Source organism: Mollisia scopiformis, assembly GCF_001500285.1.
Source record: "Mollisia scopiformis unplaced genomic scaffold LY89scaffold_19, whole genome shotgun sequence".
In the NCBI taxonomy this organism is placed as follows: Eukaryota; Fungi; Ascomycota; class Leotiomycetes; order Helotiales; family Mollisiaceae; genus Mollisia; species Mollisia scopiformis.
Window position 1 is genome coordinate 43,133 of NW_017263599.1, and position 22,300 is coordinate 65,432.

Below are 22,300 nucleotides of genomic sequence, written 5' to 3' on the forward strand. Positions count from 1 at the left end.
CTCTCAAGCTGGATTCCCCTTCTGTCTCTTGCCTCCTATTCTTGGACTTGGCTTCACAGCCGTTTTTGACGGATTGCCATTGACTTGGACTTCAGATTCATCCTTCACACTAGGTCTTCTTCGCTTGTTGGTTGTATTGGGACTGGTGTTTGCACTCGGTCCGCTGGAGCTTGTCCCATGTTGGCTATGTTGAGGGGCCATACCAGGAGCTGGACTACCGCTAACATGTGGTGAACCATCAGGGAGCTGAAGGTGGGCCTGTGCGGGCGAGACGCCCATACCGAAATTGCCCATTCCTGGTGTTCGGGGTCCTGTCGGATTTGGTTGCTGTCCACCAGAGTTGTCTGCTCCGTTTACAGCAACTGTAGCTACATATTGATTTAAGGCTGCGTAAGGATCAAGAGAGGAATTTTGATGAGAATAGCCGAAGAGCGGATTCATTTGGCCCATCACCTCTGCGATCTGCGAAAAGTCAACGAGCTATACTCTTAGTAGGGAGAAAGATAATGCATACCTCAAGAAATCGAAACACCAAAGGAGTTATTCCCATTTTTGAGACCAAGGACTCAGGAAGATCAATTTCTGGAGGAGGCTGAGGCGGTGACTTCATCGGTTTGGCTTTCTTTTTATTGATTTCCGGGGATTGTTTGCCATCTGGTGGAGCATTGACTTTGCGCCATTCTTTTGACCACTCGTGCAGTGGTCGTGCAGCATCAAGGACCTGAGCACGTGGAATGTATTCTTCATGGCTGCTGGTGACAAATTCGAGCAGCTCTATTTTCTGATCTGCATCAAAATGTGCTTTTAATGTTCCGCTTGCAACCAACTGTCGCTTGTTAGAGATACGTGTGACTCGGGAAGCATGTGCCAACTTACTTGGGATCCATTGTCGAACCAATAAACGAAGCTGGACTTTTGGCTTTCGATGTAATGCCCGTTATTTGGCAACTCCTTTTCTGTACCCTTTTCCATGATCATCTGCATATTCTTGACCCCACTTTCAAAATGTGTATAAAAATATCTGGGAAGAGCTGGGTATGTTATTTCGTATTGCTTGTTCGATGTTTCGTCCAAAATCCAAAGAGAATGACGAAAGACTCCTTTCGGCGAGAAGAAACGATCCACAAATGTTAACCAGTAATTCAAGTCGTCTCGCTGTTTAGAGCTCTGTGCAGCCAGGCGTTGTGCACCAGTGGCGGTGTATGATGCAAGTGATTTCGAGGTCGCACCGAAATTGCTTAAATGATCGCCAAATTGCATGAGTTTCATCAAACATTGCCCCTTGAATTTTTCTCCCTGCCTTTGCTGTTGTTGCAACATGGCTGCTGCGACCGCCTGTTGTTGTTGAATGCCTTGTTGCTGCTGTTGCGCAGGTTGTGGTTGTTGTGCCTGAGCTTGAGCATTAGGTTGGGCTTGCTGGCTTTGGGGCTGAGGTTGGGGTTGTCCTTGACTTTGCTGCGAGGCTGCAGCCGCGTGCGCCGCCTGCTGTTGTTGCTGGTGGGCCTGTTGCATCATGGCTGTCTGGGCTTGCATGTTTTGAGGTTGTTGCGGATTCATCTGGTTCCCTTGACCCTGAGGATTGTTTCCTGCTTGGGCTTGTTGACTTGCTTGTTGCTGCATTGCTAGTTGCTGGGCCATTATGAGCTGCTGTTGATGCTGTAAGTGTTAGTAAAGCTCAAGCGCAACACGACTGAAGATTCTAGACTCGGAAAACCATACCTGGTGCTGTGCTTGGGCTTGAGCTTGGGCTTGCTGCTGTTGTTGGAGATTGTGTTCAGCAACTTGCTGCTGTTGCTGCTGAAGATGTTGTGGAAGGTTTACCGGTCGAGCAACTGGACCACCTCGCATAGCTTGAAATTGTGCCTGTGTCATCTGGTTCATCCCGTTCGCCATCTGCATTGGCATTCCGCTATATTGCTGAGCCAGCATCGCTTGTCGGGCAGCTTGTTGTTGCCTTTGATGTTGAATCATCTGTTGTTGCTGAATTTGTTGCATTGAGGGGTTGGCATTCGCGACTATAATTAGGATCCATGTCAGCTCTCGGCCCGTTAAGGTATCATCAAGACACAAGGCTACCACCAGATTGCACAAATTTCCTCGACTTAGAAAAAGACGTCACTTACAAGCAATTTGCTGTTGCTGGAACAGTTGCTGCTGCTGCGCCGCCTGGTTTGGGTTCAAATGTTGTAGCGCGTGTTGACTCGGTCCGCCAGCTCCTGGTGGCATGCCGCCCATCATAACTCCAGCTTGACTGACTTGAGGTCCTGGACCAGAGACTCCCATATGCAGCTGCTGAGGCATTCCCGGACCTGGTTGTCCTGGCTGTCCCGGATTATGAGGTACAGCCATCCCTGGATGACCTTGGGCCATGCCTGGATGCGGCTGCATTCCACCCGGGTGTGGTGAGTAACTTTGTGCCAGACTCGTCATCATGTTGTAGGTGATTGAATGTCCACGACGTGGAGTTCCAAGTCAAGCCTCTTCGACGCATATGCCGCTGCACACTAATTCCACCTCCACCGACTTCCGGGCCGACGAAGCCTGCCTCGCGCGTCGCCGAAGCTCCTGCTGGGTATCGCACGATATGAGCTCGTGTCAATTCCGACTTTGCTGCTCGTCCTAAAGTCTGTGGTTGTTGGCGATGTAGTTTGCTCGCGATCGGATACAGCCTAAATCGCGCAGATAGCGAAAGCTTCTTCCTTGAAAGAGATCGCCGAGAGAGCTCCAAGTCGACTCGCAAAAGAGCGTGTTGTTTTGGCAGACGTTGTCTCGAGCCGTCGCCTGTGCGTGCCACGACGAGGTGCGACAGTAATGTCGTCTGGAAAATCCCCCTATGCAGCGAAAAGCCGTGTCGCAAAGGTACGGTCGGGCAAGAAACGACAGTAACCACGCAGGTCGTGATTAGCAGGCGGGTTGGTGGCTACGCGCACGCAACAGAGGCGACTCGGGGATGGCGATGGTCGTCGTGGTCGTTCTGCGGGAGGATATAAGTGAACCCTGGCGACGGAGAGGGAGAGGGTCGAGGTGAGCCCTTGTCACGATGCAAGAAACGGGTGCTGATGCTGCAACAACATGAAGGGGAACGAGTTGCTGGAACCAAAAGCCGACCACCCCAAGCAAGCAACAATAGCAGAACAGCACGAGCCCAAAAGGGAGCGAATTGTACGGACGGCGCTGGGACGAGGTGAGGCAATTGAGAAGAGGATTTTGTGAGCAACGAGAGGGAAGAGCGGAGTGTATTAGATGGTGCTGGTGAGTCGCATCTCTCTTGGAGTTTTCCTGTGGAACAGACGGGGAACTTCTTCGCAGCGCAGCCAGTTGCGGGAAGGGTGTGGCGGCCTTACAATTTTCATAGGTGCCTCAGTCATCAAATCTCAAATCTGAATTCTGCTCGTACTCCCATCTCCCTCTCTGCAGGAAAGCTAATATCGATGGTTTGGACTTTTGTATCACTGCAATGATATTCATGTATTCAATGTAACGACATTAATTTCTTGTAATCAAGATTCCATTGGGTATTGTATCCTCCTTTTCCTCTTCCGCCTCCTCTTCTTCTTTCTCTGCACTGGACAAACATTGCCGATGAACGGACTCGGAAGCTGGTCCCGAACCTGGGTGATTGGTGGGTAACGTTAAGTCCGATGTTCTGTCGCACTTCTTGAAGGCCGAGAGCATGCTAGAACAACATCCAATGTGTCCAGGTCGCAGTCATCAAGACCTAGACTCAGACACAGGCACAAATAAATTCAAATACAAATGCAAATGCAATACAAATACAAATACAAATACATGAGAAGCTGATATACAGGAGGCTTGAGAGACTGAGGCATATTCTGCAGTGAGCAGCCGGGATACGTAAGCAGCAGTAATCACGTGGTAGTCCGCTAGTGCCCGCCACTAAAAATAAACGAAGAATTTTTTGCGACTTCAAATTGATCGAGAGCTTTCGAAAGCTTCAACTTTGTCTCTTCTAAACAACAGCACCAACAACAACCATCGCTGCGCTCATCTACTATGCTTTCATGATCTCTTCTCGGTATGTTCCTTCACCATCGCCTCCCTTCCTCTCTTCTCTGATGACAATTCATTAAATACTTCTTTTCCCAACTAAATCGCCCATGATGAAGTCTACGCTGTTCGGGCTTTCCATACGTGGGAAGCTTGTTACTTGCCAGTACACCTTGTCTGAGAACAGAACATGATCACCTTTACGTTATCAAATTCCTGTCGAGCCTTCGCTGACTTGCAAAGATTCTATAGGTACCTATCGGCGTAATGCGCAGCCTCGAATGAGCCTAGATCTAGGTGGTCGCAGACACGATCCTGGTCGTCGCAGGCCCTTTGCTACACACGCATCCCACAGTCAGCTAACCACCAGGAAGAGGGTCTCCTGTTGTATGTTGCCAAAGGTTAGTCAGCACACAATTTTCATTCCCCCTTCCTGCTTCGATGATGAAACACATACCACATTCGCAGTTTTCACTCGAGTCCTACTTAGAACCTATAACTGGACAGATGAGGGCATACACTTCCTTGGATGACTGAGAAAGCACAATGAAATATTTCTGCGTGACCAATTTAGCATTGTACTTGTGCTAACATTTGTGGTATTGAAGCAGATTTTCACGTTCAGGTACGCACCACTTCGAGGACGCGAAACAATACGCGACGACAGGACTCGGGCTTGGTATATTTCCTACATGTTCGTAGCATAGATGGCCAGTAGCATTACAAATCAATACACATTATCCATAGCATTCTCCTCCGCTGTACATATGATACGTGACCTAGCTGCGTTTCAACCTTTTACTTCTTCGCAATGACGATGCTTCGGTTGTCCCGAGTCATACCCTCGCCCAGTGGCTACCTGTAAACGAAGCAAAGAAAATGGAAACTCTTCTCTTCGAATCGCACGTATACCCTGTGCAAGACCTTCTTTTTACCGTGACATTCATGGTCATGACGAGAGCAAATTGTTGCGCAAGCATGCGTGTTTTGAGTGATATTTTTTCTCATTTATATTCTATACTGCATTGATCTATCTATCAAGACATCTTGATAACGGCACTTTATATCATTTTTTGGTCCTCCCTGTTGCTCCCACTAAGCATGTATGTTTTACAAACAGGTACAGGTGCCAGCAGCATCGCACATACCACCCTCAATATCACCAGCAGCGATACTGTGACAAGTTAGCATATATATTCTCAAACAAGATAGGAAGGGGTCGTCAGAGCTCTTATCGTCGTGAGAGACGTCAAGAAACACAACTGCGATGGTATCAAAGGGGAGAACTCACCAGTTCGTACTGCATGTCTCGTAGCATTCGAGTTGTGGTGCTGGCATTGGCTCAGCCTCGCGCTTGGTGCCGGTCAAGCAAGTGCAAGTTCCCGAAGCATCACAGAGTCCTCCTCTGAGAAGACCGGACTGTACGCTGTGATAAGTTAGCACTATAGCAAGGTATATTGGAGTAATGATCAGAGTTCATCAGGAGCCGTGGAAGCAAGGAGTCCTCGTTCACCATTCGGTTTAGCTCCAGAGGTGACTCGTAGTCCGAAATGCTCTTGAAGAGAGAAGGATCAAAAATATGTGTGAAGGGAAGACAAACCAGTTTGTAGAACTGCAAAGCGTTAGCACTATCACAAGTGGAGGTGGGGATAATATTCGAACTTTCGACAAAGTCCGCACAACAGAAGAGATAAGACATACCATGTTGACCAACAATCAATGACGGCTGTTTGAGGAGCTGGGGCGGCGGAGGTAGTGGCCGCGAGAGCGATGATTGTGCTGATCAGGATAGAGAATTGCATTTTGTTGAAATGGTAGACGAAAGTGTTTCGAGAAAGAAGTCTTTAAGCTTGTTGTTGGTCTGGTTGATGATGGTGGTGAGATGTCGGGGTACAGGTCGGGTGTTTATATCTTTCTTGAGATGCTTCCCAACATCCCATTCATCGCTCAAACCTTCCTCTTATCAACTCGATATGACGTGGAGAAGTGGGCAGCTTTGCAGTACCTGAACTTTCCTCAGAAGGCTGATCCATGCTGTAGATCACCTTTAGACCCTAATCAGCTCAAGTACATGTTGAACTCTAAAGAAACGCATCTGAGCGGACGATGGTCCGGTAGTGATCAACAACAACTTATGGACCCTTCAGATTGCCAAGTATCTAGGTAACTTTCTATCTTCAAAGTTTTGGAGCTCAGATCTTAGAGCGGCCGACGTCTGACCAGTGGTGGGGAATCAAGCTTGAGAAGCGGCTGACATATTGCGTACAACTGTAGACTGCAGAATGATGATGCTGTTCGGGGTTATGCGACCCAATTATACAGAAGATCTTGCCTTCTGTTGTGCAAAGCGAGCGGGAAGGGTACTGCTACCTCATTCGGTCAAGAGCATTATCAAAAAATCTGTAAGATACAACACAGCATGCAGACTTCAAGTCAAAATGAAAGATCACAGGATAATCATTGGTAATCTGAGACGATGTATACATCAACGCTCAAATACTTTTTGAACACAATTCTGGCAGATGTTCTCCAAAGACTGACGATAACTGTAGTCTCCTGTGCAAAATACAGTTATAGGGTCCACCAGAGTCTGAGTACCATACCCAAACAGGTTCTAATCTATAGCTACGTTACTATCTTAACTCTCCGACTGTTCCTGCGCACGGAGAACCTCCTTTGGGGAGGAAGATCAGCCTTGTTGAGTACGCTTAACCCGTTCCACCTAACAGTGGAAGAGTTCCCAGCCTCTCCACTCACCGTGATCTGAGCTCATGCATGAAATAACCTCCGGAATAGGCAACTTCAAGGATCCCTATTCCGAAGCTGCCGATCAGGTGATATAGCCCCTATGAAAGACGTAATGAGCAAGCGAGATCCAACAGAGACTAAATCAACCTCACTGCACCGGACTCGGCATCAGCGTCCTTTCAAAACAATCCAATTCTGCGACTTAGGCCGTGGCATGCTGTCATTGCCCGTTGATCACCACCACTTTGACGTGGACGATCATTGCTCTCTGGACAACTCACAGAGACCCCAAGTGGGCAACAATGATCGACGATGGTTTAGTTAGCGGTTGATCGCACCGTGAAGACTTGCTGGAAATATTCCCCGAGCCGCATCGATCTGCTCTTGCAGCCAGCGGACTCTTTTTCGCTTGGTTGATGCGGCTCTGAGATGCAGATACCGTCCCGCTCCAACTGAGCAATCGAACCCTTTAAACTCTCTTTCGCTCGAGTACCGAAGTGGGGGTCGTAGTGGCATCGGATCTGGTTGATTTGCCAGCGCCACCCGTGGCCCACCTCATCGAGCATTTAGACACGGGATAGAGGTGCTGACATTCATCCGGGGTTTCCAGAACGGGGTTCGAGTACGGCCTGATGGCGTAATGATCTGGATGTATATTTTCGAGATGGACGAATTAGGACGCTTATTTCATACCTACGTTTTGTTGAGGATCGTTCACTTCGTACTCGCATGCACTCGTTTAGTGATCTCACTTCCATTTACTTTCGAGACTGGGATCTTGAAAAGATTGGCACTGCAAGTCTCGGTGTTCCTGATTCGAACTTTCTTGTCGACATGAGAAGATCTACAGTCAGGTCAATGCAGTCGGTACGGAAAGCCAAGTGACGAGTGTTTTGGATGAACATTCTCTTTCTACGAAGTTTCATTGGTCATAAACCTCGCTGAGAACTAGGAAATCCGACCGAAGTTTTGTGAGGGAATATGACTTCATCTCGCAAAGTTCGTCTCCGATTGTATGTATGGGATAATATAACTCGGGAAGATGCATCCGTACATAAAGTCAAGAGTTTCAGCAGGTCGCATGCAGAGGTATGTAAGCTGAAACGAGCCAGCAACTTTTGACCGCCATAGTCATCTTTATGAGCTGCATAGCGACCGGAAGTCGGCTTGAAGTTATGGATCTTCTTCAAGCTACTGATCGTCCCTCAGTCATGTAGACTCAGCAGCTCTTGGAAAATCAACACAAGGAACGAATCTCTTCGAAAGATGTCCGTCCGCCTTGCTTTGTCTGGGGCAATCAGCCTGCTTGGTGACTAGCCGGATATCTTCTGAACACCATGGGCATCTCACCTCCACCCTCTTCCTTGGTCCACACGACTGCACTTTGAAAGTCCCAACCTGATGCCGCAGTTTATAGGAAAATAAGATGCAAACTCGGGAAAGAATGAAAACCCAACCTGGTTCGAGTTGGAAAATGTTTCTTTTGTTTTCTACCCCTATATCCTTTTCGCAGGGTTCTTTTCAAGCAGACATGGAATATAGCTATTTTATCGCTGCCTTTTCCCGAAGAAAACCACAACGCCTCAGTCGCTTCTTTATATCTAAATGCTGGCTCCCTATCAGATCAGAGCTCCTCTACCACCAACTCTAAGCAACGCAACCTTCTGCTCAGCACTGATCTTCGACTGCGGCAATGGCTTCTTCGCCTTCCCACTCGGCAAGCTCAGGAACCCAATACCTGCAAGATACGAAAGATATCCACCCATGATTTCCTCGTCAACATACCCGCCCGCCGATAAATCTTCGCCTGTGAACTCCTTGTCGGACTTCAATGCTGTGGCAGCGTTTTCGTCAGACAGTTCAGGCGCGACGGTATCAGCTGGAAGATCTGTGGTAGCGAAGTGGTAGAGAGGCATCCTGTGCGGGTCAGCATTGCTTCAGTGCCAATACACCATGGGGAAACTTACAAAGCATGTTGCTCCTTACCCTCCTCAACGGCATAGTCCTGTAGCTTCTTGCTCCATGCAGAATACTCGACCTCAGGGACATCGTAACCATACGTTTCCAAGGTGGCAAGGTATCGGCTGAAGGTCAGTCTCGGATGGGATGTGACTTGTGCCACACCAAGTGGTGTTTTGGGTGGTGACAACGCAGCAGCAATCACAATTCTCGCGACATGGTTAACTGGTACCATGTTGACTGTGTTTGAGATCTTTGGTCGGCAGCCGAGTTGGACACAGCCCTTGGCCATTCGGATGAGGAAGTCGTCAGTATTTGTTACACCTGAGGCTTTGTCTCCTGTGATGTAGCCAGGTCTGATGATTGTACCTCTCAAACCACGAGCACCAGCTGCACGGACGAGATACTCAGCTACCCACTTGCTTTGTCCATACCCAGTACCTAAGCCTGTCACACTACCTGATAAATCGTCTTCCTCTGAAAGTAAGATACCAGCCTGTGATTGTTTGACGAAGTGCTCAGTATCAAGTACAGACGTGGAAGACACGAACGAGAGCTGTTTAGGTCTGCCCGTCGCACAGAGAGACAGGATGTCAAGTGTTCCCTGCACGTTCGCTGGCTTCAAGTTGCTATATGGATAGACCCAATGAACTTGAGCACCATTGTGAACAATGACATTTACCTCATGCGCCAACCTATCCCATGTCTCTTGTGCCATACCAAGGCGTGGTTCGCCAAGGTTGCCAACAACACAGCTCAAGCGCGGCGTCCATGAAGGGTCCCATACGCCATACGCCTGGCAGGTTTGCGTTACTCTGTCCAAAGCCGTAGTGGAATCAAGAGCTCGAACGTGTGCGATAACCTTGCTGATAGGCGGTGAGGAACGTGTAAGAAGATCACGAAGTAGGTAAGCACCCAAGAAACCAGTTGCACCAGTGAGGAAAACGGTGAGTGATGTCGAAGGAACAATTTTCTCGTCGGCTGACGGGAAAGATGATGGTAAAGTCTTGAGCAACGCTTTGGCATCTGCAGCATAATCTTCGACGGTGTCAGCATGACCGTTAACGTCGCCATTGGTTGAAGACAAACGGCGCTCAATTTGACCTGCGAAACCTTTCAACGTGGGATTTTGGAAGATGACGCTCATGTTGATCTTGAGAGTCGTCCATTTCTTGTTGACCTTGAACAGCATTTGTTGTGCGAGGATACTGTGACCACCAATGTCGAAGAACGAATCATTTGGACTGATTGTTCTCTCATCAATCGTTGGGATGAGCGAACCCCATATGCTTGCAACTTCTTTCTCGGCTGGTGAGAACTCAACATATGCTCCCTGAGGTCTTGCTGCTGCGAGTTGGGCGGCATCTGGGAATGGGAGTGCTGGCTTGTCCTTTTTGCCATTTGGATTCAGTGGGAACTTCTCCAATGGAATGATGACATCAGGTATAGCATACGATGGAAGCTTCTCCTTCAGATATTGCTTAACATCGTCCCCAAGTGGCCAAAATCTGCGCAGTCTGCCCTGAATGCCTTCACCCGAGGTGTCGTCTTGGAGCCCCTTTTGCTCAAGCCACTTTTGCCACTTTTGCATATCCGGTACGATGTAGCTCACAAGTGTTTGCTCTTCATCCTTATTCCTCCTGACCAGAGTAACGTTGTCAAGGACCATAACGTGGTCTGATAGATACTTGTCAATCTCGCCAAGCTCGATTCTGAAGCCACGAATCTTGACTTGATCATCGGCACGGCCAACACACTCGACATCACCGCTAGGCATATACCGTCCAAGATCACCTGAGCGATACATGCGATCTCTGGGACCAAAGTAGAATTCTCTCCAAGGTTCTTCGGCCATTGACTTCGCGACTTTCTTGTCCTCTTCCACCCACTTGGCATTATCCACAAACCAACTGTCCACGAACTTTGTTTTCGTGAGCTCGTCGCTTCCTAAGTATCCTTCCGCCAAGCCAGCAGCGCGAACGTAGATCTCCCCAATCTCGCCCAAGCTACAAATACGATTTCGATTTTCTCGATCAACGATGAGCATCTGCACATCCTTCATCCCTTTGCCAGCAGGAATGACATTGCCCATATTTCCCAAGTATTCTGGTTCTGATCCTCGACTGGGAATCTCGAAATAACTGACTGCTCGCTGAGTTTCTGTCGTGCCGTACATGTTCACGATGAAGCAGTTCTCGGCAAGTCTTTGCATTGACACGCAGTCTCTTTTGATGAGAATGTCCCCAACGAAGAATGCATGATGCAATGCTGGAAACTCTGCACTAGCTCCACCAACCAAGATCTGTCCCATTGCAGGAGTGAGATGAGTGACTGTGGGACCATGTTCCCGCATCCATTCGGCTAGTCTTTCATGCTGAATATCATCCTTGGAGGGTACAAGAAGTTGAGCTCCCAAGAAGAGAGGAGTGAAGATGTCTCGTTGGATCGGATCATGGGCGATACCTGATAACATGGTGAATTTATCATTCTTCGTGAGACGGAACCGTTCAGCCATCCAATCGAAATAGTAGGCAAGGGAATAATGTCTCCCTCTGACACCCTTGGGTCTTCCTTCTGAACCTGATGTGAAGGACAGAGTAGGTGTCGAATCTGGTCCAACAACAATTCCTGGCCCCTTACTCTTCAACGGGACTTGATCTGCTAGGACATCTTTGCCATTGATGTTTCCACCAACAAGAGAACCATCGTCTTTGAGTTCTAATCCTGGTACCTCAGTTCGTAAATGCAAATTCTCTTTGATGAAAGTTCGGACCTTCTCTGTCAACTCTCCAGCTTCCTTGGTAGCCTTGTCGATGACAACCAAAGCTCTCGGTCTTGCTACATCCAAGTAGATGTTCTGCCTGTCAGGTGGATATGAAGGGTCAATGACAGAGAATATTGCTCCTGCCTTCAGAATACCCATAACCGTGACCACCAAGTCTACACCACGGTAGCTGTAGGACATGACAACTTCGCCCCTCTGAATTCCTGACTGCACCAAGTGGTGGGCCAGAATATTTGAGGCTTCATTGATTTGGCGGTATGTGAACTCTCGTCGCGGTGATGAACCAGATGCCGTCTCGACCACACAAAGTCTGTCTGGGTGTGCTTCAGCATTGGCACTGAATATGTCATGGATGGCTCCTCGAAACGCAGACCAGTGAAGGTCAGCCGTGGGATCTGGGAGGTCTGGATTTGTAGCAGCCATTTTATAAATGGGAGCAAAGGTGTGCTTGAGATCGTGGGATATATAGTTTCCCTTCAATTTGGTCTCGAAACAAGGATGTGGAAGAACTGCGACAAAATATCCAAGTGAATTGATCGAGTTGATAGTCCAAAGAACGAAGTCTAGTGACAAGTCTAAATGATGCTCTGGAAATCGTCAATCTGGCATGAGTAATTGAGTAATAATGAGAGAAGAATGACAAGGGAAATTGCTCATGGGAACCAAAGTGAGAGCAAGCGAAGAGATTTTGTATGTTGTTGCAAGAGCAAAGAAAGATCAAACATATGGGATGTTGGAGTCACAGTCGCACTCAGTGTGTCTTGCATATAAAAATTTGGCGAGTTCTGCTAAAAATCTTTTGGTGGCTTGAGCTCTGTCGTGCCGTCATCGGACAAAGTGGATCACGTGCGGCCGCTACGCAAGCCCCTGTCCGATTGTGGAATGGCTCAACTGAACTGATGCCGCTTAGACGGAAATAGATCTCGAGGCTTGGCCTTGGGAAAGTGTCAAGAAAGATATTTACCATTTATTCCTTGAGACATTCCCTTTCCTGCCAAAGTATTCACCTTTTCAATCTCATCGCGACTCTTTACTTTGGACTTTTTCTTCTCCTTTCTATCTCTCGGATCGCCTGTTTAAAGCATTAGAACGACACGTTTAGCCCAAGACTACGCGTCATTCACGAAAAAGGAGATCCAACAGAGAGCCAACCTCGAGCTCTTGCACACTCGACATCTCGATGCGATCTTAACTGATACCCATCCTGTGGTCGATACCATCTTCTGCCTATCTCCTCCGCCATGCCTGTTCAACGCAGCATTTTCGGCCGCCCTGTGCCAGCAATTCCTCCACGGCGGATGGCCGTTTTGCTCGGCACAATAGCAGTCTTCGCGGTCTTTACACTTGTATTTACGCTTCCAAACTCGATACCAGTCGGCCCTTCATTAGGCAGATTCACCGACCACAAGATTGCGTTACCAAAGATACCTAAGCAATTATCACCAAGCATCCTCAACCCATTTCGACAAGCAGCGCATGCTCCACCAGTTCAGAAGAATAGCACAACTGGAGAGGTCTCATGGTACACAAATTGGAATTGGCTGAGTCCATTCTCTTCATCCGTTACCTTGGACGAGAACCGCTCCTTACTGCCACCTCTGGAAGAGCGTCCTCCAATCTATACCTATTACGACCACACAATTAGCAAAGACAGCGACCGCAAAGATGCGGAGAACAAGATCTTGTTGACGTGGAGACGAGCGTGGTGGGCACAAGGCTTTAAGCCGATCATTCTGAGTCCAGCGGAAGCTATGAATAATCCCTTATATACAGAGCTTCAATTGCACGACATCGAACCATTCATCAAGACCGAGTTGTCCAGGTGGTTAGCATGGGAAAATATGGGGACTGGAATGCTCTGCAATTATTTGCTACTTCCGATGGGCTCTTACGAAGATCCATTACTCACCTTTCTCCGACGAGGAGAGTACCCCGTCCTGACGAGATTCGACAAACTGGGTAGTGGCCTATTTGCAGGATCAAAAGTCGACATCACAGCTGCGGTGAAGCAAGCATTAGGGAACAAGGAGTTGAAGGCTGCTAAAGACTTCATCAGTGCGGTCGTGCCCGAGACCTTTGAGATCGAGCCCAAACACGAAGCATTGGCATACTATGACCCCGTCACAATCAAGGACAAGTACGGCAAGATAGCAGATGACATCAATGAAGGCGGGACAACGGGGATGCTCATGCTCAACCAGCTTACGGTGGCTCACCTGCACAGTACGTGGCAGAATCTGTTCACGAAAGGAATCGCTGTCCTCAAACCAGAGGCGGAGCACATGTCAGCTATGATTTCGCCTGCTTACAGACTGGCCGAATTCCTTGCTCAGTGTCCCGAGTCACCGATGCCAGCATCGTGTCCTCCAAACCGTCCCAGATGCAAGCCATGTGTAGCATCTACGCCGCTCAAGATCACAACTCCTCCTGCATATCGTAACACGACCGAACTCTATACCATTGGCACGGTACCACATCCTTACACCAACGCATTGTTGACCTCCTTCCGCGAAGACATTGATGTGAGATGGATTCGACGTGAATCAGAAAGAGACCCATGGCTTACAACTCTCACAAAAGAACTCCTGGGTACTGGTGTATCAGGAGCACCACGAGTAATCAAGTTCAAACAAGCAGTGGCAAGCAAGTACGGCACCGCTCATTCTCTATGGATCACACCAGAGAAGGAGACACCCGCTGATCTCGACTGGCATTTTGGATTTGCAATTCCTCGAAATGCTACAGATACAGGAAAGTCAGAGACTCCTGTACCTGGACCTGAGAGAAGACCTGTCCAAAAGCCAGATCCGAAAGACGGACCTGTACCGAACCCAGATGACGAGAAAAAGGAGGTGTCACTAATGAAGCGAGCTATCGAGTTCGGGACTGCTAGAACACCAGATGAAGAAAAATTGAGAGGTGCAATTGAAGCGTGGAATCTCGCAGACACCGAGGCCTGGAGGTTTGCCAGAGCATTTTTGGCACGAAGTAGGGTTGAGCGATTGAAGTGGGAAGAGGAAGAGAAGAAATATGCAGGCGGAGCGGGTGCCGAAAGGGGCAAAGCAGAAGGATGGGGAAGATGGTTTGATGATCGATAGTCTGTAAGCGAATTAGCGAATTTGCGAATTTCGGGTTTGGTAGATCTGGCAAGGAGTTCTGGCTTCAAGGATTGAACATACTAGATCGATGGATTTCAACTGATCTGGTGCTTTGTAAAAGTAACGAGCATTGTAACATAGAGATAAAGCTTTATTCGGTCTGGTTATGGAAACAACTTACCTGTCTGCCCAACTCGATGATACCAAAGTCTTGTGGGTTGGCTCACATTAGCACGCACCCAATTTCTCAGTATGGAACACACTCTCATTTTCTTTCACCATCTTCATATTTTGGTCGATTTCAGTTTGGATCTAGCATAACGTCATCTTCAACCATTCAGAGGAGTTCAATTCGCAGGGCTAGCAGCTCATCAACACTTCTTTCTGTTCCTAAAGCGCGAAAATCAGCACACATCAACCCAATCCTCTTGGTATTCAAAGACGTGCGATCCTACCCGTTGATCTTAGCATACACTAAGTGCTGTTCTATCAACATCTAGGTCAAGGATTCTGCAGGAATCGATGCAAAAATGGGAATCAACTTCAATCAAGTCTAAGGCTTCATGGAGCTGGAAGAGAACTTGAACAGAGATATGCCTCATCTCAAAGTCTCAGTCAAAGTTGCAAGAAGTGTGGGAAGTGCTATTCAGAAACGCAAAAGAAGATCTCATCGCTTCATTATTCTAAAGTCTTCGTAAAATCCAAAGTCGCTCAATCCAAAATCCAAAGAAGTCTATGACATTCCTTACGCGGGCTTCCACTCATAATGATGAGTTCCAGTCTTTGCCTCTCCCGGACCCTTGTCCATCGACTTACTATCATACATATGCTTCCCAAAGTAATCCAACTCAGCCTCGTAGAACTGAGTTGGAAGATCGAGGTTGCCCATGTATTTCAAGTACTCCAGAGTAGCACTCATACTTGGCACGATGGCATTCTTCTCGAGTCCCTTGACCACGATTCTCTTCAATGATTCAAATCCGGCTTTCAGTTCGTCCACGATTAGGGGTTCGTAGAGAAGGTTGTGGTTCTTGTGCTTGGAGGTCGATTCTGGGTGGAAGATCTTGTACAGAAGCGAAGAGATGTGGTCAGCTTGGATAATGCATCCTGATCTCCAGATCTGGACGATGTTGTTGAAGTTAACGGCCCACTTGTTCTGCTTGTCCGCAACGTCGATGATGCTAATGCCTTGAACATAGCCTGCAAGACATGTGGCGTAGACTGCTTGTCGTAAGTCCTCGATGAATGCAGCTTTCTCTTCCTCGTCCTTGAAGTCGAATTTTGAGGGAAGGAACGAGCCGTGGAATGTTTCCTTGACGTGTTCTCGGTTTCCACGGTAAGCAGATGCGATTCGGAGGGAGTGTGCTGTTGCCAAAGTAGGTGCGGGGACGTGGAGGGAGGTTGCTTGGGTGTTGGACCAAATCCCAGTCCCTTCTGATCCGTCGATGTCTTGGACGACTTTATCTTGGACGTCACCAAGGACGTGGTGGCCTTCCTTGTCTTTTGCCTCACAGATATCTGCTCCGATCTTGACTAGGAACGTGTTTTTCTAATAGTGTTAGTCTTGCCAATTCTAGATAGATGGCAAACGAACCAGTTCTCCTTCCGAAGACCACTTCTCAAACACCTTTCCTACATCATCATACTTCATGCCCATATGCTTGGTCATGATCGTCCACGATTCACAGATGGCGCTCATCATAGCGCTATTCTTATTAGCTTCACTTTTGACTCCTCTAGGTGCAATACTTACTGCTCAATACCGTTGTGAATCATCTTCACATAATGTCCGGCACCACCCATCCCAATTCTCTCCACACAAGGAGTTCCATCAGTAGCTTTGGCAGCCATCTTCTGTAGCAGCGGCATCACAATATCCAAGGCCTGATCTTCACCTCCTGGACACATACTCGGTCCTCTTCTCGCAGCTTGGTAGCCTCCGCTGACACCACAGCCCACATAGTAAACTCCTTGAGCGACCAACTTGCCCTGTCTTCTTTGCGTATTCTCCCATTCCTCATTACTGCAATCAATAATCACATCTCCCTTGTCCAGATACTGTTGCAGCCCGTCAACGACGGTATCTCCAACCATGCCATGCGGGAGTGAGAAGAAGAAAACCTTGGGTGAGGGTAAGGAAGCACAGAGGTCTTTGTAGTTTGTGTATTTCGAGAGTCCTTTGATGTTTTGCTTAGAGGCGGATTCGATAAGGGCGTCGACTGTCTTTTCGGAAGGATCTTGGATGGAGACTTCGATGCCTTTCTCGCCGAGCAGGAGTGTCATACCACCTCCCATAGATCCAGCTCCAATCATTGCTACCTAGAGATCTTATCAGCTTTGTGCTCAATCTGAGGTGTTACGTTATATATTACCTTCTTTATCTCCATCTTGACGGTTGCTTGTCCTGTGTTACGGAAGTAAGAGGTATTGTGTTGGGAGAAAGTTGCAAGAGAAAGGGAAAGCAGAGGAGGAGCAAAGAAATGAATCTACTTAAGCGTATTCAATAGCTGTGAATCCATGATTTACCTTCAGCCTCGAGCTTCGCGGCGGTGAATTATTTTGGTGAGGTACGTCAGTTATCAAAGTGACGTAGCTCGGGTGAGCTACAGGGGTTGCACCAACCACAATGCTCTCCCCTATTCTAGACGAACCCCTTGATAAAGCGAGAAACAAGCTTTGCACAATGGTGGCTGCATATTGTGTAGCACTGGAACCGATATACAGGTATTTTCGAAGGAGTGAAAGAAATCTAGACCACGACCGTATCAATGCGATAGCAATTCCTATGTTCATTGGCCTTGCTCGGGTAGATCTGCAGGGACTTCGAGACAGCCTGCAGCATGGTGCATATCATCTACAAGAAGCTAGAGGAGTGCAGAATTGAAGATAGCCATGGAGGAGTCTACCCCTTTTTCCTCCTCGCTTCCACCCCCTTTATATCCCACTCCGCTCCGCCAAGACATTCGCTCGGCAAGACCTCACAACCTCGGTTCCTCCTCCGCCCCGCCAAAGCACCCTGGGAAAATGGCGTCCGGTACCTGCATGAAATTCTTGACACATGACAATCTAGTAGTGCTCCTTCCATCCGATCAGAAATTGAAAGTGAACGTGGGATTTTCCATTCTTTCTTTGTTCTCAAACTACGAAATCCACCTTTTCGACGCAGACTTTGTTTGCAGCTGAGATCCCTTCGGGAAATAAAGAAATACAAGGTAGTTTAGGGAAGCAATAAGAATTACCCCGCCAAAGACCCCACTACCGTGAGAATAAAACCGATTTCAAGCACCATTCTAGTGCAAACTTCATCTCAACGTCAAGTATCTACCAGATCGAGGGACTTCACAAATCGGTCCACAATATCGACCTCGACCGACATCGTTCTACCAGAATCCCCGGCCTGGTTACCTTTCCAGCCTCGATTTGACCTAAATATTGGTTTGCACATCCCACAATTACAATCACAAATTAGATCCCACGAAGAAACTAAGAAGAAATGGCACCTCTCGTTCCTTTTTGGGCTCAACCCTCTCACCCTGACATTCAAAAAGTACTCGTCAACAAAGAACAAGAGTACACCACCAAGTCAATTTCCCTCGTTGACCTCCCGCCCTATGCACTCTATGCAAAATTCGCCTTTCCGCCATGCACTGCAGCCGAAAAGCCGACCTATGCTACTGTCCAGATGGGAAAGGACAAGCATTTAAACTTGAATAGTGATCTGGTGTACATCAACCATAGTTGCGAGCCTAGCGTTGTGAGTTTGCAATTCCTTTTTTCTGTCACTACCCCTTTCAGAAAAAACTAGAATGTTGCCGTACTTTGGATCTATTTCCATGTTCGATTGATGCAGAAGAAATATGTCGAGTAGTCTGATGGGCGTTTCAGTGAAAGTCCTTGAGATTGATACATATCCAATTTCGCGTGGACGAGAGTACCGCATACAATATTGCTGCAATGTGCACCCGCAACAACAAGCAAGTTACTGACATTCTTCTTATTCTTAGATCTTTGACATGGCCTCGCTCAGCGTTATTTCTGGTCCTAACGGACTCAAAAAAGGCGATGAGCTCACCTTCTTCTACCCAAGTACGGAATGGGATATGGCTCAAGGTTTTGATTGCTGTAAGTAGGCATTGAATTTCCCGGCCATTCAAGTCTCAAACTTGGATCTCCGTTCTGCATCTTTCAGTACAAGCTTCCTTCGGAAATTCAATTGCTAATTCATCACAGTCTGTGGAGCACAAACTTGCCGTGGGTTCATCAGTGGAGCCAAGAACATGGCTCAAGAGCAACTGCAAGGCAACTGGTTGAATGCCCACATCAGAGCTCTTTTGGACGAGAGAGATGGCGTTGTTGTCAGCAGCAACGTTGAGAATTTGGCACAAAATGGCAACGCAAATGGAGGATTCGAGGAAATGAAAGATGCAACTGAGCAAGCTCTCCAAATCGCATTGACACAAGCTAAAAAGGTCGTTGATGCCGCCCAGCGAGCCCTCGACGTCTATAAGTCTCTCTATGGACGCGAGGAAGCTACTGGTCAGAACGGATCCGCTGCACAGGAAGTTGGAGCAGGATATCAAGTTGACGGAGGGATCAATGGTGGGAAGCGTCGTGGTGTCACTTCTAGGGAATTGAGCGGCGAGATGGGTGGTGATACCAAGCAGTAGATTTGAGTTTGGGAGGATCTCTTTTGTTGTTTCCTTGCATTTTGCGTTGCGACTTTTTGGGAAGAGGGAGGATTCAACATTCTCGGCTGCTTTGGCTGGAAATTCGAAAATTGGGGAGGGGTTCAACATCCCACATTATGTTGATAGATCGCCCTTGAATCTTGGGTATGAAATTGAAGATCGTTTCAGTTCTCGTGTTCTGAGTACATCATCAATACTCGTTTGAGATACTGCTTCTTCATTCATGAGGCCTCCGGCACGTCGGAAAGGTGAAAATACTCAAGAGTGCCATTATTTGAGTATCACCAGCTTCCATTCCCTCTCAGCCTCCACCCAATCTTTCTCTTCGATAACAGCAGTCCCGGTCATTCGTGCAACATTTCTCTCCTTCTCATCCTCATCCCATTCCACAATTAACACATTCAACTTCTCCATCTCCAACCTCTCTATCTCAGCGAACCTCCCAACAACAATGAAGTCTAATGGGCGTTTCTGACTAGTTTGCATTATCGATATAATCTTTGCCCGGCGCCGGGTCTCAAAGTGTCGTTGAAATAGACTTCCAGAAGTAGGCACGTTTATTTTTTTGCCTTTGATAACGATGGAAATCTCGTGTGACGTCTCATCATATCGTGTCATGATACGGGCATGACTTGTCCAAAAAGTTAGTCGGCCTGTGTCTATAAATGGTTGGGCCAATAGACCTGGTGAAATGTTCTCAATTGAGGTTTCGCCTTTCCATCTCGATCGAAGAGGAAAATATTTTTGCTCGTCGTTCTTGGGATAGCGACGCGTTGGTGGGGTTGAGTCAGGATCAGGGCCTTGTATTAGCTGGATATCGTTGTGTAGACCAACCTTGTAGAACTGAAGTTCGGACTTCGAGGTTCCGTTCAAGGTGTGTGCATGAACGGTCTCATTGTACATAGGACCGCTGATGAAGCCTGTCCATCCTAGCCAAGACCAGGTGGGGAAGGGGACTTGATGAACAGAGCCATCTTCAGCAGTAAGACGACAAAGCGCGTCTCTGAGTTTAGCGCCGCCATCCCAGGACAATGCTTGGTCGAATCTTGTGTGAGGAAGTCCCCAGTGATAGGATTCCTTATTCTCGTATTCCATTCTCCTCAATATTCCTGAGAATGCAGCGAGAGCGTCACTCTGATAGGTGAAGTCTCGACCAGAATATTGAATTATATAGGTCCCTAAATATCGGCACCTTCAAGTCAGTATACTTCTCTTTCAGACAATAAGGGAATACATTAGGAGTTGTTTCTACATTTGATCCTGCAGCGAGCAAAAGTGAAAGGACTATCGAGCAAGGGAGATTTGGCTCGGAAGAAGTCACTTACTAAGAGAATCCCTACTAAACTTGTCGGGTTTATCCTCCCATTCATCGTGACAGTCTAAGGCTTGAGGGAGGACAGAAATATCCTCAAATCGCTCTAATGTGGTTTCTTCGCAGCACACTGCTGATTCACAATTCCAGAAGACTTGTTCGGGAGTGAAGATGAGCACTCGCCGTGAGAGTAGCCTTTCTTGGAATGTCCAGCCTCGCGAGTTCCATGTTGACTGTGCTAGATGGGTGGCATTGCCTTGAGCCACTGTTTGTGTCAACGAGTATTTGTCATCTATTCTTATAGAACCCTGAAGAGCAGATCTTGTGTTCGCCTGTCGGTCAGAAGTCTTTAATCAGTATGCTGCTTCGATGTAGTTGGAGAGTAAACTAGGATGACCCTGAACTTACATGTAGTCCCGGTAGCCCTGCATTAGCATTCGTCCCCGATGCAACAATAATTGTAAACACTGCCCTAGCATAGACCAAATCCATCTGGGAAGTCTGCTCAGCCAATTCCGTGTCGTCATCCTGAACAATGCAGAGCGCATCCGCCCATAAATAGCGCTCTCCCATCTCCGAGAGTAGATGAAGAGCATCGAATATAGTCTTCGGTAGTGATTTCACATCCAAACCACCTTCCCTCTCAAGCTTATCTTTAGTGGCTTTCGTACTTAGCCAAAGACGTGATTGCATCTTTTTGCGATTTCCCCAGACGTAGCTCAAAGCTACATAGCGACATTCTGATGGTGCATGAACAACACACTTTTTCTCAGTGTCGATGACTCTGAGGAATCGAGGTTGTTTCTGCTCTCCAAGCCAGCTGGGAGCATGGCATTGATTACCGTGCCTTACCTCGCAATCACTCAGCCATCCTTTGAGCCGAGCCATGTCAATGATCGGTTTCATCTGACGTCCGAATCCAGAAACTTCCTCGTTCGGAGTAGATAATTGAAATCTGATGTGTGAAAAGTATCCGAAGATAGCAGGCTCGAATTCCAGCACCATTCGTTGAACAATGGCGGACTGATCGCCCTCGCCATAAACTCTGCATATGAACTTTCTACACGTCGATACTTTCACTCGCTTCTTTTTATACACGACAGGTGGTTGTTCGCCGTCATTGCGGCGCTTGGCGCAATCGACGATGAGAGCACAAAGTGGGCATGATGAGGACCGCTGAATCAGGTCGTCGAGATAGCCGAGCTTGATGGCTGCTTTTGTTGCTTCAACGGATGTCTCATCGTCGTAGATGAGATATTTCTTGAAGTCGATATTCCGACACGTCTTGCAGAGTTTGGGAAACTCAGACTTGCTTGGTTTCCGAAAGCCTCGCAGCTTGAAAAGAGATCTACAGCCTAAGATTAGCAGTGAAACCTTCAACACTGACATTGTGTCGAGAAGACTTACTTGACCTTGACCATGTTTGCTGCGAGCAACCTTGGTTAGTGTTCACCTCGTGGACAAACCTCGTACGATCAAGCTCAGCTCCCCTGGCTGCTCCTGTCATCCGACGTCAGTGAGGGGAAATGATGCTAAAACCAGAACAGTAACTGGTGCGAGGGAATTTCATGCTACGTCTGGAATGCGATCATACGGATATATACAAACAAGGCTTGTTCCTGATGGAGACAGAATGATAGCTAGAAGGTCGTGAGGCTGAAGATGCGGATCCTGGCTAAAAATGGCATGTGGCGTTCCACCC

General features: G+C 47.7%; 7 protein-coding genes across 7 annotated transcripts; 2 read left to right on the forward strand and 5 right to left on the reverse strand.

Annotated features, from left to right (window-relative positions):
* Positions 1-3: 3 nt before the first annotated feature.
* LY89DRAFT_699108 (uncharacterized protein) lies at positions 4-2,433 on the reverse strand (the record flags this gene model as incomplete). Its single annotated transcript, XM_018217033.1, has 5 exons — positions 4-462; positions 515-826; positions 877-1,656; positions 1,687-2,015; positions 2,124-2,433. The coding sequence occupies 5 exons, from the start codon at positions 2,431-2,433 to the stop codon at positions 4-6; spliced, it is 2,190 nt and encodes a 729-aa protein (XP_018067507.1).
* Positions 2,434-5,011: 2,578 nt separating this feature from the next.
* On the reverse strand, positions 5,012-6,054 carry LY89DRAFT_687384 (uncharacterized protein). The gene is made up of 5 exons (XM_018215486.1): positions 6,014-6,054; positions 5,710-5,961; positions 5,609-5,620; positions 5,300-5,434; positions 5,012-5,182 (listed from the first exon to the last, which is right to left on the reverse strand). The coding sequence occupies exons 2-5, from the start codon at positions 5,808-5,810 to the stop codon at positions 5,119-5,121; spliced, it is 312 nt and encodes a 103-aa protein (XP_018067508.1). The 5' UTR covers positions 5,811-5,961; positions 6,014-6,054; the 3' UTR covers positions 5,012-5,118.
* Positions 6,055-8,208: 2,154 nt separating this feature from the next.
* LY89DRAFT_784917 (large subunit of L-aminoadipate-semialdehyde dehydrogenase) lies at positions 8,209-12,255 on the reverse strand. Its single transcript, XM_018222832.1, has 2 exons — positions 8,724-12,255; positions 8,209-8,673 (listed from the first exon to the last, which is right to left on the reverse strand). Exons 1-2 carry the CDS (start codon positions 11,921-11,923, stop codon positions 8,376-8,378), a joined length of 3,498 nt encoding a protein of 1,165 aa, XP_018067509.1. The 5' UTR covers positions 11,924-12,255; the 3' UTR covers positions 8,209-8,375.
* Positions 12,256-12,424: 169 nt separating this feature from the next.
* On the forward strand, positions 12,425-14,807 carry LY89DRAFT_687387 (uncharacterized protein). Its single transcript, XM_018215487.1, has one exon. It carries the CDS (start codon positions 12,742-12,744, stop codon positions 14,596-14,598), a length of 1,857 nt encoding a protein of 618 aa, XP_018067510.1. The 5' UTR covers positions 12,425-12,741; the 3' UTR covers positions 14,599-14,807.
* A 536-nt stretch (positions 14,808-15,343) lies between these two features.
* Positions 15,344-17,642, reverse strand: LY89DRAFT_709087 (6-phosphogluconate dehydrogenase C-terminal domain-like protein; the record flags this gene model as incomplete). The annotated part of the gene is made up of 4 exons (XM_018217733.1): positions 15,344-16,147; positions 16,193-16,304; positions 16,352-16,719; positions 17,637-17,642. The coding sequence occupies 4 exons, from the start codon at positions 17,640-17,642 to the stop codon at positions 15,344-15,346; spliced, it is 1,290 nt and encodes a 429-aa protein (XP_018067511.1).
* A 43-nt stretch (positions 17,643-17,685) lies between these two features.
* On the forward strand, positions 17,686-19,443 carry LY89DRAFT_687388 (putative galactose-proton symport). The gene is made up of 3 exons (XM_018215488.1): positions 17,686-18,352; positions 18,603-18,720; positions 18,829-19,443. Exons 1-3 carry the CDS (start codon positions 18,092-18,094, stop codon positions 19,263-19,265), a joined length of 816 nt encoding a protein of 271 aa, XP_018067512.1. The 5' UTR covers positions 17,686-18,091; the 3' UTR covers positions 19,266-19,443.
* Positions 19,444-19,556: 113 nt separating this feature from the next.
* Positions 19,557-22,019, reverse strand: LY89DRAFT_737142 (HET-domain-containing protein; the record flags this gene model as incomplete). Its single annotated transcript, XM_018220220.1, has 4 exons — positions 19,557-20,464; positions 20,612-20,930; positions 21,007-21,946; positions 22,006-22,019. The coding sequence occupies 4 exons, from the start codon at positions 22,017-22,019 to the stop codon at positions 19,557-19,559; spliced, it is 2,181 nt and encodes a 726-aa protein (XP_018067513.1).
* Positions 22,020-22,300: the final 281 nt, after the last annotated feature.